Source organism: Myxocyprinus asiaticus, chromosome 48, assembly GCF_019703515.2.
Source record: "Myxocyprinus asiaticus isolate MX2 ecotype Aquarium Trade chromosome 48, UBuf_Myxa_2, whole genome shotgun sequence".
Lineage (NCBI taxonomy): Eukaryota > Metazoa > Chordata > Actinopteri > Cypriniformes > Catostomidae > Myxocyprinus > Myxocyprinus asiaticus.
Genome location: NC_059391.1, coordinates 16,379,564 through 16,406,223, shown reverse-complemented (window position 1 = coordinate 16,406,223; position 26,660 = coordinate 16,379,564). Strand labels below are relative to the sequence as shown.

At 36.4% G+C, this 26,660-nt stretch overlaps 1 protein-coding gene across 2 annotated transcripts in view; it reads right to left on the bottom strand.

Annotated features, from left to right (window-relative positions):
* LOC127437594 (voltage-dependent calcium channel subunit alpha-2/delta-4-like) overlaps positions 1–26,660 on the bottom strand; it is a 48,924-nt gene that overhangs the window by 11,962 nt on the left and 10,302 nt on the right. Inside the window, exons 10-27 of one of the 2 annotated variants that reach the window (XM_051692616.1) lie at positions 24,037–24,126; positions 23,807–23,920; positions 16,771–16,849; positions 16,474–16,607; positions 16,074–16,091; positions 15,467–15,625; positions 14,660–14,734; positions 14,431–14,517; positions 14,205–14,276; positions 13,100–13,161; positions 12,849–12,916; positions 12,599–12,644; positions 12,346–12,443; positions 12,154–12,247; positions 11,894–11,986; positions 8,333–8,463; positions 8,048–8,116; positions 258–319 (exon numbers count right to left, since the gene is read on the bottom strand). In XM_051692616.1, the coding sequence (XP_051548576.1) occupies positions 258–319; positions 8,048–8,116; positions 8,333–8,463; positions 11,894–11,986; positions 12,154–12,247; positions 12,346–12,443; positions 12,599–12,644; positions 12,849–12,916; positions 13,100–13,161; positions 14,205–14,276; positions 14,431–14,517; positions 14,660–14,734; positions 15,467–15,625; positions 16,074–16,091; positions 16,474–16,607; positions 16,771–16,849; positions 23,807–23,920; positions 24,037–24,126 (1,551 nt within the window). The remainder of the gene's footprint in view (positions 1–257; positions 320–8,047; positions 8,117–8,332; positions 8,464–11,893; positions 11,987–12,153; positions 12,248–12,345; positions 12,444–12,598; positions 12,645–12,848; positions 12,917–13,099; positions 13,162–14,204; positions 14,277–14,430; positions 14,518–14,659; positions 14,735–15,466; positions 15,626–16,073; positions 16,092–16,473; positions 16,608–16,770; positions 16,850–23,806; positions 23,921–24,036; positions 24,127–26,660) is intronic. The other variant, XM_051692617.1, reaches the window with a different exon arrangement.

Here is a 26,660-nt window from a genome sequence, read left to right as displayed (position 1 = left end):
CATTATTCTTTTTGTAAAAAATGTTAACTTTTTACTTTTAAATACTTTAGTACAATTCATAATTTTTATTTCACTCAAGTATGTTGTTGGCAAGATATTTTGATTTGGCAAAGGAGTTTAGACACAGTACTCATACTTTCACCCAAGTACAATTTCTCAGTACTTATTACACCCCTGTGCACTATTAATCAAAGACCTTTAGCATTAGCAAGACCAAAGCATTAATATTTCATATGATGTTTATGTTCTAAACTCACTTGTTTGGCAATAGACAGAAACAGTCTCTCCAGCAGGTCCAGGGATGCTTGCATTCCAATAGCTGCACATTAAACAAACAAGGGAAATAATAAAACATTTGGAAATAGATAAAAACTGCCTAATTAACTTCACCTTCATAAACGTATAGTAAATACTACTATTTTTTCCTTGAAACACAAAAGGATAATTTCTGAAGTATCTTTAAGCCATACAGCAAGAATTCATAAACAGACTAAATTTGTCAAGCTCCCATAAGAAGTCAAATTAGTCCATATTCTGACTCTTCTAAAGCCATTTGATTTGAAAAGACAGCGATTAAGTCGTTATCCACTGAAAATCTTCCCCTTCACCATAGCTTGGCGTGCAGTGTATACTTTTATAGTGATTTCTGCCTTTTTGGAGCTTGACAGATATGGTCATTTTGAAAGTAAAAATTGTTCAGAAATTCTCCTTTTGTGTTCTATGAAATAATAACAGTTTCCATTTTAGACTGAACACTTTAAGTAAACACAAAAGTCTTACTCAAGTGAAGTCATGCTCACATTTCAGTTTCTGGGGCTAGGTATTTATACACAATGGGAACCACAAATACATTTCCATTTCCATAATGTTTTGTTTTGTTTTTCGTTATTACTGGATAAGGATGTATTTAAAAAAAAATGTAATTCAAAGAAGAATTTCTTGTTGATTAAATACTGTAGAGCTAAGAATAACTACAAAAAACAAATATACCAACTACATCCATTTCCAAGACATTTTATGATTTTATTAATTTATTACTTTTCCAGGCCTGGCAATCATAATTGTAAAATTCCCTGATATTTTCAGGTTTTTCCATGACTGTGAGAACTCTGTGTTTATGTTTTGCCACATGCAGAAGAACACTGTACTACTTTTGTTGATGTTCAACATCACAGAGCTAATCCTTAAATGTTTTAAGCTACATCAAGAGTCATGATTGGCAAATATAAAAAAATATACTGATTTATACATACAAGTTTATATTATATTATATATTAAGATGCTACAATTTTCTAAGCTGTATAAGCTGATCTTTTATCTCCCCCCCATCCATCTCGCTCTAGCCAAGTGGGCAGGCACATACTGTTGTAATGTTAGTCATACTCACTGATGTGACCCATGCTCCCATACACACACTGGACTTCTGCAAGCCATGGGGAAGAACTGCCAATTCTTTCTGTTTCTTTCCTATTCTGTATATTTGTTTATTATCTTAATGGAGTAATTACGAGGGCCCATAGATGAGGACCAAAGGAAGGTGTGTTTCACATCTGATAAGTGCACTTAATGTTTGAGTTTTTGTTCCTTGGGGTTTTATTTTTCTTCCACATGTAAAAATCCATCCAATTTTAGTTTGATCAGATATAAAAATACCTGTTTTTCAGATTTGATAAAAATTGCATGTATAACGAAAAGTGCACAATCCAGCATCTATTTGAGCCTCTTTTGGCTGTTAAAGCCGATGTTGTTCTCAGCTCTGATTTATTATCAAATGGTGTGGACAGTTTAATCCTTGATAAGAGGCATAGGAGAGAGAGGATGCCATGGTCTGTATGACATCAAAATCACTAACCTTTTTTTGTTGTTGTTGTGTTTACTTTTTGAGTATTACATTGTTTTTCAAATCTGTGCTTATAAAAGCTGATGAAAATATTTTTGTTAAAGGGATAGTTCACCCAAAAATTAAAATTCTCTCATCATTTACTCACCCTCCTGACATCCCAGATGTGTATGACTTCTCTCTTCTGCTGAACACAAATGAAGATTTTTAAATGAATATTTCAGCTCTGTTGGTCCATACAATGCAAGTGAATGGGTTCAAATTGTGAAGCTTCAAAATCCATAAAAAGGGAGCATAAAAGTAATCCATATGATTCCAGTGGTTAAATCCATAATGCAATATGATAAGTGTGGGTGAGAAACAGATCAATATTTAAGTCATTTTTTATCATAAATTCTCCTCCCTGCCCAGTAGGGGGTGATATGCATGAAGAATGTGAATCACCAAAAACAGAAGGACAAAGTGAAAGTGAAGGAAAAAGACTTACATATTTATCTCTTTCACACACACACCTATCACATTGCTTCAGAAAATATGGACTTATCCTCCAGAGTTGTCTGAAGTACTTTTATACTGCCCTTATGTGGATTTTGGAGATTCAAATTTTTAGAACCCATTGACTTGCATTGTATGGACCTACAGAGCTGAAATATTCTTCTAAAATCTTTGTTTGTGTTCTGCAGAAGAAAGTCATACACATCTGGGATGGCATGAAGGTGAGTAAATGTTGAGAGAATTTTCATTTTTGGGTAACTATCGCTTTAAGAAACCTCATAAGATCTCTAGTTAGTTCCTTGGCTTTATGTACCTATGACAAACAAAAGGCCTCTGGGCAGCTTTTATCCAAAGCACTCTCTTGCACTCTCTCTTTCTCCTTAGAAGACTGAAATCCATTTCAGCTCTGCCATGTTTTTAAAGATATGACAATGTAACATCAGTTGAGCCTCTACAAGACATTATTTTGACATTTTTATACCAAAAAGATCCAGAAGTCAACCCAAAAAACTCTTTGTCACTATCATATACAGTTATTCCATGCGATACCTCTAACCATTTTCCTAACGGATTTACCATGACAGAGAAAGAAGGCATTATTTTGACAGACCACTGGATGCCCCTATAAAGGTCTCCCCAAAAGAAGCTGATACAAAAAGGTTTGGAGGACCACAAGGATGAACATTAGAAGTAAATTTTTATATAGTGTTTTTACCCATCACAAAACATTCTGTTGATCTCTTAATTCAGACAATACTCTCTTACTTTTTGGGAAAGTTTACCCAAAAATGAACATTTTATCCTCATTACCTCACCTTTATGTTGTTCCAAACCCATATGACTTTCTTCTGTCGAACACAAAAGTTGATTTTGAATGTTCCTTTAAAGGAATAGTTCATCCAAAAATGAAAATTCTTTCATAATTTACTCACCCTCACGCCATCCCAGATGTGTATGACTTTCTATTATCTGCTGAACTCAAATGAAGATTTTTAGAAAAATATCTCAGCTCTGTTGGTCCACATAATGCAAGTGAATGTGTGCCAAAATTTTGAAGCACCAAATTCCACATAAGGGCAACATAAAAGTACAAAAGATGACTCCAATGGTTAAATCAATGTCTTCGGAAGCGATATGATAGGTATGGGTGGGAAACAGATCAATAATTCTAAGTCCTTTTTTTACTATAAATTCTCCTCCCTGCTCAATCAATCTCCACTTCAGTTTCACTTTCCCATTCTTCTTCTGTTTTTGGTGATTCACAGTCTTAATGCTTATCGCCTCCTACTGGGCAGAAAGGATCATTTATGGTCAAAATTACTTAACTAATGATCTGTATTTATTTTTATACACTACCGGTCAAAAGTTTTGAAACACCTGACTGAAATGTTTCTCATGATCTTAAAAATCTTTTGATCTGAAGGCGTATGCTTCAATGTTTGAAATTTGTTTTGTAAACAAAAATATAATTGTGCCACCATATTAATTTATTTCATTATAAAACTAAAATGTATAAAAATAAATAAATAAAAAAAATGTTTTTGAAATTGGACCAAATAATAAAGAAAAGCAGCCAATAAGTGCCCAACATAGATGGGAACTCCTTCAATACTGTTTAAAAAGCATCCCAGGGTGATACCTCAAGAAGTTGGTTGAGAAAATGTCAAGAGTACATGTCTGCAAATTCTAGGCAAAGGGTGACTACTTTGAAAATGCTAAAATATAACACAGTTTTGAATTATTTTGGAGTTTGTTTAGTCACAACATAATTCCCATAGTTCCATTTATGTTATTCCATAGTATTGATGACTTCACTATCATTCTAAAATGTGAAAAAATTATAATAAAAATTAGTTTTAAAGTGTTTAAAAACTTTTGACCAGTAGTGTATACGTATATCTGTATGTTTTTAACCACTGGAGTCATATGTATTACTTTTATGCTCCCTCTATGCAGATTTTGGAGCTTCAAAATTTTGGCACCCATTCACTTTCATTCTGAGGACCTACAGAGCTGAAATAATCTTTTAAAAATCTTAATGGCACCCATTCACTTCCATTCTGAGGACCTACAGAGCTGATATATTCTTCTAAAAATCTTAATTTGTGTTCTACAGAAGAAAGAAAGTTATACACATCTGGGATGCCAGAAGTGTGACTAAATCATGAGAGAATTTTCATTTTTGGGTGACCTATCACTTTAACACTGGAATCTTCTCAGTTCTAATGGTTTCCTAACCTCCTCCATTTTCCAGCAGTTTCCACAAGCCTAAACAGAATATCTACTAGCTGTCCATCTGTCTGTTCCTGCACTGGGAACCAAACAGACTGCAGTGACCTTAACCAACAGGCCTCCATGGACTCCACCCTGGAGAAGCTTCCCTCAACACGACCCTCCTCAACCTCTCAAAAAACAACGTCACTGTCATTGAACCTGGAAGCTTTTCCAATCTCAGCATCCTGCTTCAACTTGACCTCTCCAGAAACCTACTCTCCACCCTTCATCCTTCAAGCTTCTCCCAACTAAATAGCCTGGTTTTCCTGGATCTCTCTGAAAACCTTCTGGTGAAGCTCCCTGTTAACGTGTTCTCTGATCTCAGTAGCCTAACAGATCTTGTTCTAAAAGACAACAGACTTAAGGAACTGAACTCAGATCAGTTCAAAGGCCTGACGGAGCTTAGGCGTTTGGACCTTTCATCAAACAGTCTAAGCTCTCTGCCCATATATCTACTGGATGGGCTTCAGAACATAGTGTGGCTCTCGGTAGTGGGCAACAAGCTGAGAACTCTTCAGAGGACTTCTCTTGAGCCGGCTACTGCTCTACAGCACCTTCTGCTGGAGGGAAACCCCTGGAACTGCAGCTGCAAACTAATCCCACTTAAGCACTGGCTGGAATGGATCTTGTATAGAGGTGAGCGGGATCAGTTTCCACTGTTGGGATGTGTACTTGGATCCTTCATTATTTAGTCCAGTCGCAGTTCTTTAAAATCTGAGGTGGTGTGGTACAGTGGTTAAGGATTTGGGTTGGTAAGTAAAAAGTTGCCCTTGATTTAAGGAATAGTTCACCCAAAAATTTATCTTTTGTCATAGTTTGTTCACATCAACTTGTATGACTTTATTTTTATTTTTTTGTGGAACACAAAACAAACATTTTAAAATAGATATCCCATTCCATCTTTTCAATACAATGGCAGTTGATAGCGACTCATTTTCAATCTTAAAAAGAACCAAAAATGAACAAAGTAGCCAATGTGGCTTGTGGGTCATGTTCCAAGTCTTCTGAAGGCATATGATAGGTTTTGGTGCGGGGAAAAAAACACAGATTTTAAGTAATTATTCAGTGAAAACCTTGACGTCTGTTGTGTTTTCACAAGTGTTATTTACAGTAGTTTTAGTAATATATGCAACAAATTTTTTACATTATTTACATTTCAGGTTGCAATATTTCCGAATAAAAAAATGAAAGTCATACGGTTTGGAACAACATGAGGGTGAGAAAAAGATGACAGAATTTTTATTTTGGGTGAACTATTCTTTTAACCCCAGGTTGCTCCAGGGGTTTTGTGCCTGTAATTCATGTACAGTAAATTTACATCAAAGCATCTTCTAAATGAATACTAAAAACCAAACCTAAAGCCTCTGGATTGAAAGTTTTGTATCCTTGCCCTTTGTTATTCTCTAGGTGGCCATGTAGACTCTGTCAACTGCTCTTTCCCCACAAATTTGCATGGAAAGGATCTTCGCAATATCCCTATGGAGATGTTCGGACACTGTTACCCTCTCTATCTCGAGACCAGAAGCTCATATTTCGCTGAGGGTCACCCAGTACCGGCCGGGTCGCCTGGGGACTGCATACACCAGCGCTACCGCCCAGTTAGCGTGCGTCGAGCGGCCACCACAGTGGTGGTTGCCGGGGTGGTTTGCGGTGTGGTGTGTGTGTTGATGGTGGTAACAGCCACCTACGGCTGCATCTATGCAATGCTGGCCACTCACGAACAGCAGCAGCTGATGCTGGAAAACAGCCAGCAGCAGCAGCTGCTGATAGTGGTGAAGGAACCAGAGCAGGATGAAAAGGAGGATCTGATGGCAGCTATTGGAAAGGAAGAGGAAGCCCCGGAGTGTGCAGGGTGGATGGCATTTCCTCCAGAAGTGTGTGTTTAACATACACAAGTCAAGAACCTCTGGGCTTTTTATTGGAACATTCAGTTTATCAACGGATCAACTTCATCAGTCGTTGATGAAGTCCATTGATGTCCGTAGATTTATGGATGTTCAGATTTTGGATGAAGAGAAAAAGATTTAATGACCCAATGTAGGTCAGAAGCAATTATAATAATTATATAATACATTAAAAACAGACTGTTTTGGTGCTCAATTAGAGAGATATAAAACTACAAAACAGATCTTAAATGGTACTCACTAAAGGTACAATTTGCAAAGTAAATTTTCCAAGCAATATTGAATGATTATATGATTATATAGTATATTGAATATGACTCAATATGATACAAGTTATCTTGTATATTTTCCTGCAAATTCTCCTAACAAATCAACTGGGATATGGGATATACTGTACATATACTGTATATTAGGACTGTCTTATTTAACACATAAAAAAGATTTAAGTAATTAAGCATATCCCTGGACCATAATAATGGAATATTCTTACCATCTGAGCAATTCAAGCTTAAATTACCACCTGTTTTCAGCAGGGGGCAGTAGGCAAAACTCTAGCTGTATAGGCTAGACACAGCTATACATAGAGTAGAACAAACCACACTTATCGACAGCAGACAGCACAAGATGAGAACATGTTCTTGCATTCAAACACAGCTTGATGGAGTGCAAATCTGAATGCAGGGATCTCAAGATGTTTTTCCAAGTTTCAAACGTCGCTTAACTTGACACAGCGACCTATAAACCCTGTGTTTATGATGTGACGCAACCAAAGTGAGATGCTCCAAAAGCATCTGCCAGACGCATGTGTCCATTGACGCACCCTTAGGCAAACCCTCATCATAAATCTCGGACTGATTGACGAATTCAATTGCAAAATTGATTGCTGTGGACTATAGGCCAATGATTAGCTTATATTAAATAATATGGGAAAAAACAATATATTGGATTTTAAAGCCAATTTTCATATTGTCTAATCAATGCTTTACTTGTCTGTCACAATAATGTAATACATTTAAATGATCTAAATGATAATTTTTAATATATATATATATATATATATAATTTGTATTTGTAATTATTTAAATATAACTATTTAATTATTGTTATTTGAGGGGCTTTCTCAGCAAATATTTATATATGCATTTATTAATTAATTGGCATAATTAATTAATTGGCATACCATATAATTAATACGATTACAAATTATATATATTAGGGCTGTCAATTTATTAAAGAGTATATATTACATTTAATCAGAGAGATAAAATGTTTAAAAAATATATTATTACACATGTTAAATGTGTTTGTCTATGTTATATATGTATACAGTATTTTTAATAGGTAAGATATATATTTTATAATTTAAAATAATCTTCTTTGTAGAGTAATAATAAGTGTTGAACGATCATAACTTCACAAGTAAAATTTAAATCTTCTATTTCTAAGCCAGCCTTGTCTACTCAAAATAATATGCTGATAGTGCTGATCTAAAATCAGCATTCAGTAAACAAACAATGACAGACAGATATCTTACCTCCGGCAAGTGCTGTTCTTTTTCCCTCAGTCACTGTCACAGATGTTACCGCCACAAAAGTGTTCCTGCCTGTTGAACAGAGGTCAAAATGATGTAGGTCATAAAAAAATGTCAATTGTGACATTGTTACAAGTATATCAATTTAACAATGCAATGAGCACTAAATGAAAGGAGATGATGCCATAAATACACAATGATAAGTTGAAGCATCCAGTTAACTGCTTTATAACATCAATATGATCTATAATTACCATGGCACAAAGCTAAATTAGAGTACTTAAGTACCTTTGTTTACATCATCTTGTGGGACATAGAAAAAGAATTGTCCAGGTTTGTTCTCAGCTGCCAGACGATACCAGATGGGAAAGTGGTCGAGAGTGAACAGGTTCTCTTTGTCCACAGTGGTCAAGAACTTTCTGTGGAATCAAAGAATCAGGAGATGTATAAGGTTTGTCGAGAGTGTTATTTATATAGGTGCAGGTAGACATCATAAGGGGAGGGTAAAAAGCTACACCATTAATAATAATAATATTAAAATAACAACTACTATTAAAAATGTTGCTATTGATTACTATTAAAGTAATTTCTGAAAAACATATTATTTTTATTGCAGTTATTTATTACACTGTAAAAAAAAAAAAAAACGGCTGCTGTGGTTGCCAGAACTTTACAGTACAAAATACAGTGACAATGTATCAGGCATTAGAGGATGTCATTTTGGTGTCTGTATGTAGGCTACAGTTCATTATATATACTGTGTGTGTGTATATATATATATATATATATATATATATATATATATATATATATATATATATATATATATATATACATACATACATTTACCATAAACTGAAACAACCATTTTAGACCGTGAAGTGAATTAACATATTTAGACTGCAAAATGAAATAGGTGTTTCAACCATAAACTAAAATAACATGTTTAAATAGTCATTTCAAATATCGTGCTGACACTGTAAGTTGAAATGACATGTTTAAAATGTAATTTGAAAGAACATGTTTCAACTATAAAATGAAATTAATTGTTTTGACTGTTCATTTAGAAAAATAAACATTTGTAGACCATTAATTAAAAAACATGTTTTGACTGTAAATAGAAATAACATTGTTAGGCCATTCATTAAAAAGCAACAACAACATGTTTCCACTGTAATTACTGTGCCTCATCAACAAATTACATTTTGTTTAACCCTAAGAGTTAAAGTGTTTACTCCACTATACAGTTTGAATCTTTACATTTCAGGAGCTTTTAAGCAAAAACTCGACCCTTCACCACAATGGTAACCCCCAAAACTCCAATATTACAGAAACTCTTCTAAATCTCAACATAACAGAACATTTCAAATCTCCCCCTTTATTCATCTTGCACAAAAACACATAAAACTGCTCTTAATTTTAACATTTACTCTCCCCATTGAGTCTCATGCAAAGCATGCTGGGAAAAATCCACGGTAAAATACTGTACATTTACAGTTCACTACCATTTATATTATTAAATGTTAAAAACTTAATATACTGTATGAGCCTTCTGGAACTACAAATACCCGTTTTTCACTTGATCTGCTTTTTTTTATCTGTATTGTTAAACATTGTAACTACAAAAGGCCACATGATGACTTAAAGTTTAATTAAATTAATACACATGTATAGGCAGTGCACAGTGTTACTCACACGAACACAAATCACCATCCCGGTACCACATGTAACACTATTATAATGTAATAAACATGAACTAAACTACATAAAATATAGCATAGAACACCCCATTGTACATAACTGATATAAAAAATTATGAAGAAACATATTTCCATAAAATATAATGAAATGTGATGGCTCACGCAGGAATTTCTGGGAATGCCCAATTATTGTTTTTCACTGTGATTTTAACAATAGTTTACCGTACAAGTACATGTAATCTCTTGTTAGACATACTATACATTTTTACCATTAATTATATTGTACTTTTACATTTATTTATTTTTTTTTACAATATTTCACTGTAAAATTACATGTATTGTCATTATTGTCATATTATCATTTTTTACTGTATATGTTAAGGTAACCTGTTAACCAATTAAACATTTTATACAGTAGCATTCTTATGTTTCTGTTAATTATGGAAATGTTTTACAGTTACAGAAATCCAAACATAAATGGATTAAGTAAACTTACATTTAAAATTTCTACAGTAAGTGTTTTTCACTAAGTGAAATTTTGTTTGCATTCATTTTAATGAAGCAAACTGAATAAACAGCAAAAATAAATTTTACTTTGGAGTTGGCTAAACTCCAGATTAATTTTAACACTCAAAATTATTTGTTGAGTTTCTTCATTATTATGAGTACAGCATAATCTCAGTATTTTGTGTCGCAAATGTAGCATCAAATAAAGTTCAAAACATAACTTTATAAGTAAAAAATAAATAAATAAAATCTGAAAAAAAGCCATTTTTTTGAAAATGTACATTTGGTGTGAATAAATGTATTTTATGGGAATTTAACACTTAATAACTAATATAATATTAATGTTAAAACAAAAAATTTAACTGGAAGAAATCTTATTTTATTTTTTTACAGACATATTTTTAAAGACATCTCAGGTTAAAATGACATTTTCACATGTGAAAAAACATGAAGTTTACCTTAAATTTAAAGGAGAATGCCTGTTTTTGTCAGTAACAGATATAATCAGTTAAGTAACAGGGAAAATTTTAATATGGTGTGAATAAATGTATTTCAGTGCAACATCACATTTTTATTGAAAAATGGGGAATGAATGTTAAATTAAACCGTATTTTCTCTGTAATAATATATTTATTTTTTTACAGTGTGGGTATATATTTATATATAAAACAATGATTATTATATTATTTATGAATTAATATAAAAAAAATAAGAACAAAATTCTGCTTGGTACTTTATAATGCACTGATTACCACCATTATAACAAAGGTGGTACAATACAGAAATTATAGTAAAATTCATACTTTTTACTTAATGAAAACATAATTGTAAAAATATTTAACTATAAAGGTAAATTATATTATATTGGTTTGTTAAACATAACATTTCACTGTAAATTATGAGGTAAATGTATGCTTTTTAATTCTAAAAACACTGTTCGCAATATGTATTGTTAAATATGTTATAATTTCTCACTTTATGTGGTAATGAGCTGAGCAAAGTTCGATAAAAACACACTATTTGCCAAAAATGTGTGGACACCCCCTTAATTAACATGTCTGGCTATTGCATTATTCCCAGTGAAGACAGATTGTAATGCTTCAGCGGTATTCTAAAAAACTGTGCTTCCAACTTTTCGGTAACAGTTTGGGGAGGGCCCTTTTTTATTCCAGCAATACAATGTCCCTGTACACAAAGCAAGGTCTATAAAGAAATAATGTACAGAGTCTTGTGTGAAAGAACTTGACTGGCTTGCATCAAGCCCAAACCTGAACCCCACTAAACACCTTTTGAATGAATAGAGTCCTTCACCCATCATTAGTGAGGTCTTGTGTCTGATTGGGAGAAAATTCATGCAGCTAAATTCCAGCAAAAGAAATTAAATGTTCAACAAGCACATATGAATGTTGGTGCTTTTTGTCCACAAACGTTTGGCCATATAGTGTATTCACTTCAAAAATTCCCATGACTTTATAGGTCATATTAAGATTTTATTAATTTCCATGACTTTTTCAGGCCTAGAAATCACAGTTTTCCCTGATTTTGTCAGATTTTTAATGATCACGAGAACCCTGCGTTAAAATTACTAAAATGTTTTACAGTGAACAGATTTAAAGTGTTACATTCTCAATAGCTCACTCACTTTCCCACTCGTTTCTCGCTTCCTGCATATCTGATGACACGCATGAGCCCAGAGCGGGTTCCAAGGAAAGCCGTCTCCATGCCTTCATCTACACTACAGAGAGATAAAAGCAAACAGAGAAAGACAATAAACATACAACACTAAACCTTTGCCCAAAAAATGTTCTTCAGAAGGAGGGATTTCACAGGTCAGTATACTGTAAAAAATCTTTGTGTTGATGCTTAATGGACAACATACACAGATTAAATAAAGCCCCTTACCCGGGGCCGGTTAGTGCTAGCGTTGTCCAGTAGGCCTCCAGTGGAGCTGTAACCACTGCATCAAAAAGAACTTGCTGTAGCAGTATCTCATCACCTGTCGCAACAATATCACAATCACCTTTACACAATTCAACAACTGAATAGATAATATGATAGCATAAATAATGGAAAACACAGTTAAGGAAAACTCACATTCCAAGTCTGGCTCTTTGCCAGTCAGGTATCGGACCACGGCCTGGAGCTGAGTGAGCTTACGGTGGTGTGGGTCAATATCTGTCTCGCAATACGTCCTGAGTGAGTAAACCAAAGATCATAGATCTAACTTAGCAAGATGTATACCTTGAGGTTTTTAAGGACCTGTTGCCCTGATGGTGTTCAGAACAAAATACACAAAATGTTAGCCATTTCAGTGTTGATATTATCAGTTCAAAACAACAATACTTGCCATTCATCAGCTATCGAGAGATCAGGCTGCTGAAGGTCATGAAGACCTAAAGAAAGCATAAAATGTTTAGAAGCTACATCAACAAGTCATGTGGCAGCTTAACATCTGTTTTATAACTTAAAGAGTAGTTTTCTTTTCACTATGTGCTGTTTTGAAAATGAATTTCTTATATATCAATTATAAGAGTATATCTATCAATATATCTATATCCAATTTCTTATTTAAATCATTAATCCTACAGTGAACTCACCCTCTTCCACAGAAACATTCCCAAAGAACATGTACTGCCCGTGGCCTCTTGTAAGCACCATACCAAAACTAAAAGTAAATCAAAAAGATGCATTAAAGACATTATACAGTATTAAAGTATTGTTATTGAAAATATCTAAAGGGGGGTGAGAATCCAATAAACAAATGCCAGACAAAATGTGTTTTTCAATAAGCTTTTCTGATATGGAAGATGAAAGGTAATGTTTGAGAATGTAAGAAAGCATAACAAACCTAAACGGAGTCTCATTGATGGTTGTGTAGAAATAATCATTTTTCAGGAACAAGGGCCTTTTCTGGATGGTACAAAGAAAAATACCATCATAAAGGCTATCAGACAAATTTCATATATGGGTACTTATCCAAAAAACACAAACACCTCATGTTATGTGTGTTATTGACATGTTATTACTAATAGAGTGACTTTCGTAAAACCTGTCAAGAACATGTCCAGGTCATATTCTACCCTAAAATCAAAAGAAAAAATAAATAAATGTTTTACTATTGTAGGTTTATATTATCATTAATATAATTACTATGATTATAAATTAATTAATTGTTGGAAATAAATTATTATATAACTGATCATATATTTATATTTTTAATTTTTTTTAATGCTTTGTATAATAAAATGCAAAGCTTATTTTAGGACTATTACGTTTTTTTCTGGATTTTTATCTAATAAAAAATAAATAAATAATTTTTTTTTTTTTAAAAAGCAAATATACCCCCCAAATGTACCTTAATGCATTTTATATATATATATATATATATATATATATATATATATATATATATATATATATTTTGTTTGTTGACCTTTCTTTAATATATGCTGATTTACATTTTATATATATATTATTACTATTATTTTTATTTTGCATTAGAGTAAAGAATATATACAGTATATATATATATATATATATATATATATATATATATATTTATTGTGAAGTAACTATATTATGGAATTGTTTGTTGACCTTTCTTTAATTTATGCTGATTAAAATGTTTAAAATTATTGTATATCACGTTTTACAGTAATGCACTGTAAACCGTTACTGGAAATGAGAATCTAATAAGAATTACCTTTGACAATAACAGAAATTATATATATATATATATATATATATATATATATATATATATATATATATATATATACACAAGTCGTACAGTAATTAAAATCTGAGGGGTAGGGGAAATCTTCCTAAAATAGGCTTCATTTTCTTTATGCAAAATATTATTTCTTATTTTATTTTTATATGAATTTTGACAGGTATTTGAGATTCAACAAAAATAGTTTTTTTCATTTAAAAACTGATGTAAACACACTCACCCCTTTATCCACAGCTGCCCTTACATCTAAAGCCAAAGTACCTGTCTCTCCTTTCACCATCGCTGTTCTCAACTGTGCAGATATAATACAAATACTTAGCTGAGCTTTAAACCAGTGGAAATACTTACAGAAAGAGAGAAAGAGAGAGAGAGAGAGAGAGAGCAAGAGAGAGATAGAGAGAGTGAGTGAGTGAGTGTGTGTGTGTGTGTGTGTGTGTGTAACTCACACTGTCCTCAGTGTCCTCCCACTCGGCCTCTGACAGATCCACACTGTTGTAATTGGGCTTCGGTTTCAACTTCTTCCCATCGTTGTACTGACACACAAAAAGACAAAAAGCCGCAAGAGCGATGACAAATCAATATAACGTCACTTAATGGCATTTAGGCCAATATCTAAAGGACAGTGGAGCAGATGTTTGAGTGATTGAGACTGTAAGAGGATTCAGATGGACTCACCAGGGGTCTCAGATCAGGATGGGCCAGGATGTATCCATTGTTTGTGATGAGGAAGGCGTAGCCGTGAGTTCCAAGCTAAAAGACACACACTTCATAAGCACCACTGGTATTTACACATTTATACTGTGATGGACGTGTAACGGGAGCCAGCTGGTACGTGATAGCTGTGCAGTATGTGTAAACCTCACTCCCCTGGCCTCAAGAGGCCCACTAATGACCGACGCTAGAAGCTGTATCCTTTAACTTCATCGTAAGCGCGCATGCCTCCCATGCTGGAGATGCCGGTTCAAATCCCATTCGAAGCGGGTCGAGCTGTACCGGTTACAGACACACACCAGGCATATCATGGGGATGACATACAGTGTCCTAAATTTCTAGGCCATTGTTTTCTTTGAATGCATGCACACAGCCATTCCTGCTCATTATCCATTGATGCTGCCCAGCTACGACTTTGGGGGCTGCCCAATATTAATTTGTGCAACTCATCGCCACTCACAGAGTTTTCCATTAAATACGACCCAAATAGTTATCAAGGGACATGCATTATTGACTTTAGCCAGGGATAAATGATACATTGTGTAGGCATTTTTGTAGTTTGACAGCTCTAATAAAGCATAGGCTACATACTGAGATATCGCATAATAAACGTCGCCCTTTCTAATCTTTCACTTTGCGCAGCTGCTCCTGTTTTTTCATAGACCAACCTGCAAACTCAGGTATCCTTTTGCTTATTCTTAAAGAAGTGAAAAAACTTTTGTTTGTAACTTCTAGCTGTACAGTGGACCAACTACGGTGGTTCTCTTTTACCTTATATCTAGGGGCTAGTTTCATCACTTCCGATAGGGGGATGTCAGTTCCAACCACTCCAAGCAGGATGCCATGAGAAAGTGTCTCTTTCTTCTTACTGAACACTGGCATGGCAACTGAGGTCATGAGCAGCAGACTGTGAGCCATACTTCTGAACAGCTATGGGAAAGATTTTAGAAATGTCAAATACATATCTCACACTCAAACATTCAGACTGTTGTCCCATGTTGTTCCAAACCCATATGACTTTCTTCAGTGGATGGTGACTGAGGATAAAATTCTGCCTTACATTTTTGAAGTCAACATGAAATCAAAAAGTACCCTCTTTACATTCCAAATGCACATTCCTGGTAATATTGTGATTCACTTGTCATATCTAACAATTATTGTGATAAATGATAATAAACACAAGGGGGCGTCCTAAAACTACTTTGTAGAAGTTCAGGTTTGCTGACTAGGTTGTAGAACTATGTTATACACTGACCACAGGCTAAATATCTAAAATCTTCGACGTATAAAGGTATTCTAAAGTACAATGGCATAAAACTTCAACGCAGACCAACAGGCTATTGTAGCTACAGGTTCTTCAGTCTCTAAGAGCTGTTACCTCTTTAGTGTTAGGAAGCTGTGTAACAGATAAGATGAAGGGGATGAATGGGAGAGAATCACATTAGAACATTAGCACAGAAACAGTAATATAGGAACATAAAAATGAGTCAAAATCAGTTAGCACATTGTTAGGTCAAACAACAACAATAACAACATCACCATCACATGCTTAAAGTGTTTTTAAATGAACAATAAAAGTGTTGAAAATGAGTGGGAATTTGTGACTTGCATTGTCATCACATTTATCTGAAATGTAGATTTTAGCTAGTAGGCTTTGAGTTCACTGGTGTTTTGTAATGCGAAACTCTAATCTGATACAATATCTTTTTGATTCAGTAAATAACCAAGCCGTTAGGTTGTTCTTTTGAAAAGTAAGAGTGCTATTATCATGTACTCACCACACTGTCCATATACGCCTCAGTCCAGATTATGTCATGATCATGGTTGATGACCATTGGTCGACTAAGAACATGAAGATACTCCATAACGTTCTCTTGTACATCAGCAAGTGTCGAGACGTGAGTGTAATAACCTGCAAAAATCAAACAAAGCAAAAGATTTAAAAGGAAATAACCTAATGTAATGTTTGATCTGCCGTTGAATGTAATTTGAAATCTGCTGAATGTGCAGCATTAAAACTTAATTCTAGAGGTGCTTAATCAATAGCTGAATAAAGTTGAAAAGGAAATACATACCCTTATTGTTGCAGGCAATCCATTTGACATTTTCTGAGAAGGTCATATCTCTGCCAATAAGGTAAGTGAAAACCCGTACCTGCAAGATACCATAACCATTTAATGTTGTTATTATAATTTGAGCATTTTTCTAAAGGAAATACAGTGGGGAAATACAGTGGGGATCAAAGTTCTGAGACCATACTGAACATCTGGGATTCAAATTTGTGACATTTACCATGTTTAACCACTTTAACAAAAGTCTTAACAATGTTAACAAAAGGTCAGATTTCATTGCTTCCATTAAAGCACACTAGATGCTCTTTGGAACATTCACAAATCATGCTGGGATATCATGGATCATCAGGTTTTGCACAAACTTGTGGAGTCCATGCCAGATTGAGTGCAAACAAAAGTGGGAAATTCATGTCAATTTTTCAATTCAACTATTCACTTAAATTCTTAAGATGACAATATAATTTGTAATGAAAATAATAGTATTAAATATGAAAAAAAAAAAAATTAAATGTGAAAGAGAAGCATTATCACCAGTGGTCTCTTTTGGACCCCACTGTACAATTTAGATGCATATTTATTCCTTAAAGGAATGTTCTGGGTTCAATACAAGTTAAGCTCAAATCGACAGCATCTGTGGCATAATGTTGATTACCACATAAATTAAATTTGAATTGTCCCTCCTTTTGGAGGTTAGGTTACAGTGAGGCAATTACAATGGAAGTGAATGGGACCAATTTTTGGAGGGTTTAAAAGACAGAAAAGTGAAGCTTATAATTTTCTAAAAGCACTTACACTAATTCTTCTGTTAAAACTCATGTATTATTTGAGCTGTAAAGTTGTTTAAATCATCATTTTTATAGTCATTTTAAGGTTTCAGGGTTTGTTGACATTACATCGTCATAGCAATAAAGTTGTAAAAATAGTTATAACTTCACACAGAAAAGGATATTAATTTATTTTATTATACTAAAAACATGTTAACATGCACATTGTTTATGTTTTGTGACTAAACTAAAAATAAATAATAAAAAAGAGCATTTAAATGATCAAAAATTGGCCCCATTCACTTCCATTGTAAGTGTTTCACTGTAACCCAAATTTGTGCTTTTTTTTAAAGAAAAGCAGGGGCAAGTCAAAATAAATTTGTGTGGTAATCAATATTATGCCACAAATGCTGTCGATTGAGCTTAACTTGTACCGAACCCGGAATATTATTTAATCAAGTCTCATTGTCTAGTTGTTTATGTATTTCTTTCACAACCCAAATCACCAGTTCACTGGCAAGCAAGCAAAATGTACAATTACGTTCTTTTTCCAGTCTTCAACAGTGTTGGGGGTAATGCGTTAAAAGTAACGCGCATTACGTAATCAGATTACTTTTACGAGTAACAAGTAAAGTAACGCAATATTTTTTATTTTAGACCATAATATCGGAGTTACTTTTTAAATAAAGTGTTTTAGCGTAATATGGGGTCAACATTCGGTTGAGTGAAACGCGATTGATTCATGCACACACTGCATTAAAAAAAATCAGTAAACGTGTTTAGGCAGAGGGATTATAAGACTACTCTTCCACTGGCCACGACATGATACACAGGGTGAAATACTCACTCAATTCACTGACTTATGCAGCCGAACTGCTCTGTGTTACAGCTACCTGTATCTGGGAGAATAGGATGAGAAAAGCTGACTCTGGATCAGTGGGTCCGAGCAACGCTCTACATCGATTGTGTATGCAGAAAAAATTTCTTAGTTTCTAAAAAGATTCTACATTTTTGTTTTATAATAAACAAGTAGTTTGATTCATGAAACAAACCGTTTTTATGACATTTTGGTAGCATTAAAATGATTCCATTCAAGTTGTATCAACATGCACCTTTGAAGTTGTATGCGATCAACCAGTGGCATCTGCACACACCGTGGATCAACTCAAAACAGGCGTGCACTGAGATGACTTAAGTGAAAAATATTATTTTATTATCAGACACATTCCTTGAAGATGTTAGGCTGGTGTTGTGAATTCTTCACATTGTAGACTTATTAGCAGTTCTACATCCACAGATGTTGCACGTCAGTGAATAGCACACAGCGCGCTGCTACGTTAATGATGTATTCACATTGCGAGTTATGCAATGGAACTGCATAACAGTTAAGCAGTTAACTTTGTTCAAGCATGTTCACAGATTCACACGGTTATCTGATATAGAGATTAATCAAAGACGATGTAAGTGTCAATCATGAATTTATCACCTTTCAATAGTAAATCGATCTAATTTCTTGACACATTTAATGTGTAGATGTGTAAAAATACCATTACAGTGGGGCAATCCCCAACAAAGGATCCTTCGAGCCAGATAATTGACTACTTCAGAAAATGTCATCAGATGATAAAACAGTATCTCTCCCTCATGCTGATACCCAAGTTAGACCAAAATGGCATTGTCACACTCCCAAATGACTGGAGGATTATATCCTTGATTATAATCATGACCTGACCTGTCCTCCCATGCTTATCAGAGAGAGCCAGAGGAGCAGAAAGGAGCAGCAGCCATAGTGAACCGAAGCCAAGCAGATACAGCCTCCAATAAGGGTGTACATCCAGCCACACCCAGTCTAAGCCCAGCAGACTTATTAAGTATGAGTTCATTGAGGAAACTATGTCTGAGAGGGACAGGGAGGAAACCGCTGACATAGACTAACTGCATAGCAAATTAAATCAGTTTGAGAAACGCAAACATTGCCGCCAGGAGCTGATGGAACACATCAAATAATTCCTCAGGGAAGAAGAGGGAGAGAGGATAATGAGAGTGTACAATGTACTGCACCACCTGTAACACCACCGCACTCTGCTCATATACCTACTAGCTCTCCAAGCAGTTCTCCCCCTTTGCTACAGTCACATGACATGGAGCCACATGGTGAAAAACTGACTGCTGAATGCACATTAGTGAGACATGTGAAAAAGCCACATATAAGAGACACTCTCCATAACACAGAGGTAGATTTGTACAGCCCTGGCTTCACTCCAATCCATCCAAGCCATTCAAAGTCTACAGGCTTACTGTATTCTCCCATCTCCTCTGGCACAGCATCTCCAGTCTTACACCTGCAGCAACAAACCACTAAGCCTGTCCCCTCTCAGACTGCCAGACCACTACCTCTGTATGAACAAACAATGATCAGTGATGTTGAACGAACGTTCCAGCCTGACAACAACACTTGATTTCTCCAACACCTATCTATCAGCACTCTACCATGCCTTACTGCTATCCTGCAGCACCAAACTCCCAGCTACTGCCTGTGAATGTACCCATTCCATCCAGTTATGCACCCCCTCACCATAGATTTATGTCGTTGTCAGCATCACCACCTCAAAACATGTTCTCTGCTCTAGCCTCTTCTGTGGGCGGCCCAGCCTTCGCTGTTCCTCCACAGCTAGAATCAGCCCAGACTGCAGCTATACCAGGCTTTAATATACCACAGCGCACACTGTATGGTGCCCCCAAACTGAAAATTCCAGACTTCACTAGTGATAGTGAAAGAGAATTTGCAAATATGAAGTTGGCATTGGACAATCTGCTTGAGCCTTACCCAGAGCTAACGGAGAAATATAAATATAATGTACTGCAAGAGCATCTCAAACTGCCTGAAGCACAAATGATCGGGCAGTCATGTCACCACCACCCATACCCATATTCAGCAGCTATGCAAGCTCTTTGATCCACACCAACTGGCTCAAAGCCAGATAGCAGCAATTCTCACAGCACCAGATGTGAAGCCCAATGATGCCTGCAGCTTTCAGAGCTTTGCGTTTTGAGTCCACCTTCTAGTTAGCATGCTGCTGTCCTTAGAGGGACCTAGAGGAATGGAGCTTAACTGCTGCACACATGTTGATCGTCTAATTAGCAAGCTACCTAAGTACCTATGGGATAGCTTTATTAAGTTCCTCCAGCTACAAGGAAAACTCAACTCCACAATTCTTAACCCCTACAATTTACAGGACTTTGCAGGATGTCTCCAAGTCAAAGCACAGCAGCAGGGACTGTCAACTCGATTGGAACAGTGCAACCAGCAGGAGAAACTTCCAAGCATTGGAAAGGAGAAAGCCCTAGTTATGGCAACGGGATCAAGTCCGGCTGTATATCATGGTGTGGCCTCTGCTGAGCCTAAAGTCTCCACTAGTCCCAAAGAGCAAAGGCAAAAGAAATCCATTAAGGTGCAATGCCTGTTCTGCTACAGTAAAGAGCACTACATTACTCGCTGTGACAGCATCAAAGAACAGTTAGTTGCCGACCTGCAAAAGTGGATCTCTGAGGGAAAGCGCTGCTGGAGATGTGCGCGATTACATGCACCTGATATATGTAACCTCAAAAAGCCTTGCAGTCACTGTGGTGGTGGCAAACATCTCCAAGTTCTTCATGTCATAGCTCAAGGTCATTCAACTAACCCTATCTCAAATGCATCGGAGAGTCGTATCTACCTCACACACTACCTTGCATCAGGCAGAGTGCTCCTGAAAGTGGTACCAGTGCTGCTACATAACAAGTTCATGTCAATGGAGACTTACGCCATCTTGGATGATGGAGCGCAGCGAACCATGATCCTACCTATTGCTGTCCAACAGCTTCAATTGAAAGGCGAGCCTGAGACACATGCTTTACACACTGTAAGACCAGACATTACTACCCTTTGTGGGTCTAAAATTGACTTGGAAATCTCTCCAAAGAGCAATCCAAAGAAATACTTCCTGGTTTCTGAGGCATTCACAGCTTCATGTCTAGACCTAATGAAACAGTCATACCCAGTGCAGACACTCCAGAAACGTTAAGCGCACCTCAGAGGGGTTCCGTTACAGTCGTTCCACAAAGTGCGTCCATTGGTGCTGATAGGCTCAGACCACATCCATCTCATAACAGCCAATGAGCCGGTCTGTCAAGGAAATAAATGTGGTCCAGTTGCAATCCGCACAGCCTTGGGGTGGGCATTTCAAGGGGCTGAAATGAACATTTCAGTCCATACATCAGTGCAGCAGTGCCTTTTCCTGTCCACTGTCAGCCCTGATGACAATCTCTATCATAATGTTGAGAAGTTATGGCAACTCGACGTCCTGCCTTATCATAATGAGAAAACAGTTGTATGCTCTAGGGAGGATCAGGAAGCTATGAAGCTGCTCGAAGCCAGAACTCAGCGGATTAATGTTGAAGGAGTTCATCGTTATGCCACCCCCTCCTACATAAACCTGGTGCACCTAAACTTACAAGCTCCATTCAGTCTGTCACAGCTAACCTGAGGAGTATAGAGAAGAGACTTAAGAAAGACCCTGAGAAGGCTGCTGTATACTCAGGGGAGATTGCTAAGGTCATCAAGTCAGGTTATGTCACTAAGCTTCAGCCTGAGAAGATCACCCAGACAGAAGCATGGTACCTTGCCCACCACCTGGTGTCCCACAATAACAAGCCATGGCTGGACTTCAACCATTCATTCAGGCATCAAGGTCTGTCCCTGAATGATCAGCTTCTGCCAGGACCTGCACTTGGTTCATCCCTGATAGGTGTACTCCTGATATTCAGACAACATTACGTAGCTGTGAATGGGGATATCTGGGGGATGTTTCATCAGGTCTGCCTGCTGTCTGAGGACAGACCTCTTCTCTGCTTCATCTGGAGATATCTGCACTGTGAGGATTATCCAGATGTGTATGAATGGCAGGTTCTGCCATCTTCACTTTGCAGCAGAATGCTCGCAATCACCAAGAGACTTACCCATCTGTGGCCAAGCTAACTGTCAATCAATTGTGCAGCCTGTTAACAGATGGAGGATTCGACCTCAGACAGTAGGCTAGTAACCAGCCAACAGTGATAGCTCATCTGCTCACCGAAGCATGGTCCTCAGCTGCAGAACAGTGGATTGGACAGAATAGGACTCACTCAATGGAACCCACCTCAGGCTGTGATGACACTCTCCATCCATCAGTCAATTCTGTGGACAGACTCTACAGCTGTGCTAGAGTAGCTCCAGTCAGACTCCTGTAGATTCAAGGTGTTTGTTGGAACACCTGTTTCAGAAATACAAGAATTGACAGACCACAATGCTTGGCGGTATGTGGATACCCAACAAAACCCAGCTGATGACAAAACAAGAGGTAAACCTCTTCAAAGTCTTATTGAGGCTGGTCGATGGAATATGGAGCCATCATTCCTAAAACTGAGTCAAGAATACTGGCCTAAATGACCTGAACCTGTGATGATAGAGGGGGCATCTGAACTGAAAGGTCTCACCTTTTGCTGCTTAACTGCTCTGGAACCAGACTCTCCCCTGCCCGATGCCACCCAGTTCAGTACCTGGAAGGAACTTGTAGAAACGACTCTGCAAGCCTGTCAAGATGTGGCAGAGGATCCTTCAAACAGCTGGCATTCCCCACTAAATTTTATCCTGACTTTCGAAACACATCTTAAGTTGACTCTGACATTGTCGATGGGCACAGCAGATGATGACATATATAATTCAGTTTCAAGTGTTGGACTTTGCTGCTTTAGTAAGACAGTGGTTATCCTTCATTATTCATATTGGCTGCCATGTTGATGGAAAAACAAATCATGCATATTCATGTTATTGATTCTTTATAATAAATATGATGTGAAGACCTACTTTCTAAATATCTGTTTGTTTGCTATGTTGTTTTGACATGAGTGTTGTACAGTAGCTAGCATAACCTGTAATGTCTCTTGTATGCAATGCATGGCTTATTTGTATGGAATGCATAGCATAGCAGAAGTGAAAATGGCTGTGAAAAAAAGTAACGCAAAATACCGCAAAAGTAACGTAATGCTTTACTTTCCATAAAAATGTACTTAATTATATTAAATTAATTATGTTACTTTAAGGAGTTGCGCAATATTCCTACGTATTACTTTTAAAAGTAACGTTACCCAACACTGGTCTTCAAACATTTTAAAAGAACAGTATGCAAATATTATTGATGTAGTATGTCATATGTTACACCCTCTGTTCCCTGTAGAGTGAGAAGATTGTGTGTTACCTTCTTGTCGGGCCAGTTGAACTCTTCAAACACTGATTGGAAGTCTTCCATGGCTCCATCTGTGATCAACATTATTGCTTGGTTACACAGGCTGCCCTGACCATTTGCTCTGGCCTAGGAGACAGGAAGAGATACAAGGAGGACATGCTGAGGGTTAGTACTGTATGCAGTGGTTTGTATATGTGTGTGTTTGCATGAACGAGTGTACCCATGTTGTGAATGATACTAACGTCAGCTAGGATGCGGAAAGACTCCTTCATTGCTTTTTTAACTTTAGCCTCCCCCTTCACATGGAGTTCTTCCACAAGCAGCTTGAAATGCTGAAATGAGAGTTGGGAGGGGAAAGAGAGGATGGAGATGGAGAATTTATTGGTTCTGGCTTCCTTTATGAAAGAAAATTCACAATTAAGATCTCTTTAGAATTTTTAGAAATGTGCTCTATTTTCGTGAGTACGTAATGCGCCGCGCTATGCACAACGCTATGCGCAACGACCGTGCGCTACATCTTATCCAATTTTCGTGAGAGCACTAATTCTAAGTTAAATTTTCGTGCTAGAGCAAGGTGCAAGTGGGCGAGGGTGGGAGTGTTTGCGATAACTGTGGGTGTATGCGTATAAACTGTGGGTGTATTGGGTGTATGTAAATGAAGTGGCGCAAAGCGCAATTAGCTATTTTCTGAGAAGTAGGTCATTGCGCTAAGACATTTCAAAAGCAGGTCTGTTTTCAAGACAAAATGTGATGGGACCAACTCATCGCCATAATCATACACTAGATTTAATTCAATATAGCAGTTTAGAAATTCTGCTGCAGAGTGATGACATCTTAGATCATCACCTCATCTCTTGTATGCTGTGCTTAGCTAAGGTTACAAAATCTACACCACGTTATCAATCAGGTAGAACTATTTCGACCACTAAAGATGGCTTCACTAATAATCTTCCAGATTTGTCTAAAATACTCAGTAAGCCAAAAAGGTTCAGAAGAAAATATAGAGACAATATAGATAGATAGTGTTGCCCCCCTTCAATTAAAGAAAGTTAAAGAGAAAAGCCCCGCACCATGGTAAAATGATCACACTCATGTTCTTCATTAAACACTATCAAAGTGTGACGAGACTTGCGCTGCGCATGCAAGAGGGCACGTTTACTCACGCGATTAACCAAAAGTGAAGCGCTGCCGGCTCGTGATGCGCGAATGGCTTGCATGCGCTGTAGAGTCTGTTGGGTATACTGCAGTCTCGTCACACTTTAACTTTTTGTTTAGCCTCCTATTCAGCTCATGAAAACATGCACCTAGACTTAGCACATGCTTGCACGAAAATACCAAAACTTCATGGCCATGCCCACTGACTTTGCTTTTTTTTTTTTTTTTTTAAACAGCGGCTTCAGTATTAACTATTGAGGAAAGACTGCATACAATTTGCTTTAAAACAAAATGTGAAAGTCAAACGTGTAAGTAATTTTAAACACAGACCTTATTTTACTCATAAATCCAAAACTGCCATTCTAAAGAACCCATAGGAAATTCTCAAGGGAACCCATGTCAGGGTTTTAGGACTGCAACCTGAACAGCTCTATTACTAGATGAACAAAAATGGGACAAAACTATAGGATCCAGTTCAAATCCAAGCAGGTGGGACAGGGATCTGATCATGCTGCTGTCATTCAGAGTATTTCTTACAGGCTCAGTATCAGCACCTCGAGCAGATGCTGACTGACTTAGACCTGCAATATCATTACCAGCTCTGCTGACCCATCAACCTACATTAAGCCATGGCTGAGCAGGCCTGATCAACTGTTCTACTTGCGTTACATCTTGACATTCAGAGACATACAATTATATAGTTGCTTTACGAAACAGACAAACAATGGGAAACTTTCTTGCAGCTATCCTATTTATAGTCTATGAATCATGCTTAATGATGCAGGTGTACTAGATAAGTCAAGACCATAATTTGCATAGGGTGTAAATAGAACAGAGCAAACACAAAAATGCAATTTGGATGTTGGATTTTTATATGTAACACATATACTGCATACATACATACATACATACATACACACACACATATATATATATATATATATATATATATATATATATATATATATACTCACTAACAGACACACACTCATATGTACTGTATATTATTTTGACATAGAAGTGTGATAAATGAGTAATATATGAGTGATACGCAAGATGATGCATGCTACCTACGATGGCTTCACTACCAGATCACTCTGTAATTCCGTATCTGACCATAATTCCACAGATTAGAGTACGTCCCTACTTGCTCTCTGAAATATATCAAGCAAAGAGCAACACGTCAGATCAAATCACCCACTCACTATGCTATCACATGGCTAAAAGCAACAACAGAATGAGGATGCCACAACTATAGCATAGTGGCCCCATAAAGCGAACAATTTATCTGCACCAAAAGGTAAATAATCAAACAAATAATTAAATAAACCAAGAAATAATTTAAATCAAGTGGACTAGACATGTGAGAACACGGAAAAGAGGGGTAAAAAGAGGGGTGTTTTTTCCTCACTTTTAAAAGTTGAAAAGCTTATTAATTTTCCCATTCTAACTATGCATGGTTATATGGTTAGTTGCAATTTATTACTCGCATTTAGCATTATTTTTTCCCTGCTGTCCGTGACCCAGTCGGCACAGGCCTGAGACCCAATTTTGGGTTGTGACATACCAGTTGAAGACTACTAATTTAAGATCTATTCATTCTGAATCATGAATAAAATGACAAAATTCCTAAATGATACATTCACTGCATTTTAATTCAATGAGATACCAAAGTAAACCACACACCAAAATGACAAACAAACATGATGTA